General features: G+C 38.4%; 1 protein-coding gene across 1 annotated transcript; it reads right to left on the minus strand.

The window, feature by feature from the left end:
- Window positions 1-395: 395 nt before the first annotated feature.
- LOC131181376 (uncharacterized mitochondrial protein AtMg00810-like) lies at window positions 396-1,984 on the minus strand. Its single transcript, XM_058149423.1, has 3 exons — window positions 1,792-1,984; window positions 638-1,018; window positions 396-526 (listed from the first exon to the last, which is right to left on the minus strand). The coding sequence occupies exons 1-3, from the start codon at window positions 1,982-1,984 to the stop codon at window positions 396-398; spliced, it is 705 nt and encodes a 234-aa protein (XP_058005406.1).
- Between the last annotated feature and the right edge of the window lie 1,578 nt (window positions 1,985-3,562).

Consider the following 3,562-nt stretch of genomic DNA (forward strand, 5'->3'; position numbering starts at 1 on the left):
CCTAGTAATCTGAATGTATACAATAGCTGTACAAGGCAAGTATCAACGTAATGCATTCATGACACTCCCCTTCAAGTTGGTGAGTGGATGTCTACCACACCCAACTTGCCCACGAGATATGCAAACTGCTTATATCCTAAGGCCTTGGTGAACACATCTGCCAATTGTTCTCCTATGGAAATGTGAGATGTCTTTAAGTTCCCTGACTGAATGTGATCTCTAACAAAATGGCAGTCAACCTCTATGTGCTTTGTTTGCTCATGAAATACTGGGTTTGCGAAAATGTGTAATGCTGCCTGACTATCGCAAGAGAGCTTAGCAAGCTGCTTGGGAACATGTAGAAAAGAGAGTAAGCTTTGTAACCAAATCAGCTCACTTGTTGCATTGGCCATAGCTCAATAGTCTGCTTCAGCTGAAGATCGTGATACTGTAGGTTGCTTTTTAGTTTTCCAAGAGATAGGAGCATTCCCAAGGTTCATAAAATAACTCGTAACTGATCGTCTAGTCATAGGACAACTAGCCCAATCTAAATCACAATAAACATTCAAGCTTAAATCATTGTTACTCGGCAAAAAAATCCCTTTACCTGGACTTCCCTTCAAGTATCAAACTCCCTTCATAGGTGCTTCCTAATGACTTCGTCTTGGCTCATGCATAAATTGACTAAGGATATGCACTGCATAAGTCAAGTCAGGTCTAGTGATAGTCAAGTATATGAGCCTTCCAACCAAGCTTCTATACTTTGAAACATCAGATAACTTTTCTCCAGAATCCACACTAAGTCGATGTTGTTGCTCCATAGGGAATGGACTTGCCTTACATCCAAGCATCCCACATTCAGTTAGAATATCAAGTGCATATTTGCGCTGACAAAGAAATAAGCCATCAGGTGAATGACCAACTTCAATTCCTAGAAAGTATTTGAGTTTTCCAAGATCCTTGACGTGAAAACATCTATCAAGGTATTTTTTGAATTCTTCACATTGTCTTAAGTCATTCCCAATAAGCACCAGGTCATCTACATAAACAAGCAACGCAAGAAACACTTGGTTTTTATTATAAATGAAAAGTGAGTGTTCTGTAGGTGATTGCTCAAAACCATATTTTTTTTAATGTAGTGGACAACTTTGAAAACTAATTTCTTGATGCTTGTCTAAGGCCATAAAGTGACTTTCATAAACGACACACCTTGTTCAGTTGAGATGTGTGAAAAGCAAGCGGTAGCTACATATACACCTCTTCATTCAAATCACCATGTAAAAAAGCATTGTTGACATCCATTTGATGGATGCCCCATCTTTTGGTTGTCACTATTGCAAGAAGACATCGAACAGTTGTCATTTTTGCCACTGGTGCAAATGTTTCAGTAAAATCCTCCCCTTCAATCTGAGTGTAGCCCTTTGCTAGCAAATGAGCTTTATATTGCTCAATGTTCCCATCTGCCTTGTATTTAATTTTGTACACCCACTTGCACCCCACCACTTTCTTTCCGGGAGGCAAAGTCTCAATAGTCTATGTATTATTCGATTCAAGAGCTGCAATATCCTTTGCCATTGCATTTTTCCAATGAGGATCTCTTACAGCCTGTGAGTAAGTACTTGGCTCATCATTATGAGTGATGGCTGCCAAATATGCTCGATGTGAGTTAGAAAATCTGCTGTAAGAGATATATTATGATAAAGTGTGAGGATTACCTAAAGAAGTCAATTGAAACGAGGAATTCGGTGTTGGAGCATCTACTGATATAGCATGGCACATGTAATCCTTAAGCTTCTCTGGCATTTTTCTTACTCGTTTTGGCCTTGCATCTAACTTGCTCTTGCAATTCATCTTCTTTCTCTTCATTTTCATTTGTCACTCCATGCTCTCCATGAGGTGCTATTTCTAATTCATGATCAACAACCCCATATGATGTCATTGCCTCAGTCTCACCATGTGTCATTATATTTATCTTCAAATCAACATCACTACGTGGTGCATTCATCTCAGGTGTATGTTGCGTGCTTTCCACTCTCGATACTCATCCTCTCTCTTGGTTCCACGTGAGGAGTCTCATTAGTTATTATTGCGTCAGAAAAATATTGTGGTACTGAAGAACCAGCAGCAGCAGAGTCTGATGTTCCTCCCCTTTACTACTGAGATTGACAAAAAGGACTGGTAATCGAAGACGGGGCAAAAGGAAAGATACCTTAACAAAAAGAAACATCATGAGCAATAAATTTTTGATGACTATCAAGATCATAGACTGTCCAGCCCTTCTGTCCAAAAGGATAACCCAAGAAAATGCATTGGGTGGCACGCTCATCAAACTTATCTATAATCTTAGAATGATTGTGTGCACATAACATAATGAACCAAAAATTCACAGGTTATCATATGATGGTGCCTTTCCAAATAACACTTCATAAGGACTCTTGCCACCATGAATCAATGTGGGTGTTTTATTAATGAGATATCCAGCTGCTGAGACACATTCCCCCCAAAAATGAAGAGGTAGATGAGCACTAAAACGAAGAGCTCTTGCAATATTAAGAATGTGGCAATTCTTGTGTTCCACTCGCCCATTTTGTTGTGGCGTACTAGCATAGGAAGTCTCATGAATAATACCATGCTCAAGAAAATAAGACAACAAAGGTTTGAATTCAGTGCCTTGGTCAGTGCGAACACGTTGAATTCTAGCCCCAAACTGATTTTTGACCATAGCACAGAAACGGATGAACAAACTTGAGGTTTCACTTTTTTCCTTCATAAGGAAAATCCAAATACTTCGACTGTAATCATCAATAATATTAAGGAAATAATGTGCCCCAGACAATGAAGGAACGTGGTAACATCCCCATAAATCACAATGAAGTAAAGCAAAAGGTTGTGCAGCTTTATTTTGACTAATAGAAAAAGGATTCCTTGATTGTTTTGCTCTATGGCAAATGTCACAACAATTAATATTATTTATCTGAGAATTATGAAAACTTGGTAAAAACTTCATAATGCCTAGCGATAGATGTCCTAGCCTTCTATGCCACAGCATACCATCACTTCCTGAAGATGCAATAAGAGCAGTGCCTGATTTGTGTGCCATGCCTTTCAGGTAGTACACTCCATTCCGTAATTCACCTGCGCCAATTAGCCTCTTCAAGGTATGGTCTTGAATAAGACAAAAACAAGAGCTATAAGTCACCATACAATACAAATCCTCTATTAATTGACGAACAGAAATGAGGTTGCAGGTCAATGTAGGTGCACAAAGCGCATTATGTAAGATAAAATTAGGTGCCAAATGCACTGTTCCTGCTTGTTGAATTAGAATAATTTCTCCATTAGGAACTTTGATTTGCAGAGGAATCTTCAAGTGATATAAATTTTCAATAACAAATGAATCAAAAGTCATGTGATGACTTGCTCCACTGTCTAATATCCATGAGAGTTTTGGTTCATGTAGAATATTACCAATCATTGCATCCTGGGCCTGCTTTTCTTTAAATAAATCAAATAAATGATTGACAACTTCTTTTGTGAGAAGACTATTTCTTAAACTCTCCTTGCTTTTATGAACATGTTGATC

Source organism: Hevea brasiliensis, chromosome 7 (genome assembly GCF_030052815.1).
Source record: "Hevea brasiliensis isolate MT/VB/25A 57/8 chromosome 7, ASM3005281v1, whole genome shotgun sequence".
In the NCBI taxonomy this organism is placed as follows: domain Eukaryota; kingdom Viridiplantae; phylum Streptophyta; class Magnoliopsida; order Malpighiales; family Euphorbiaceae; genus Hevea; species Hevea brasiliensis.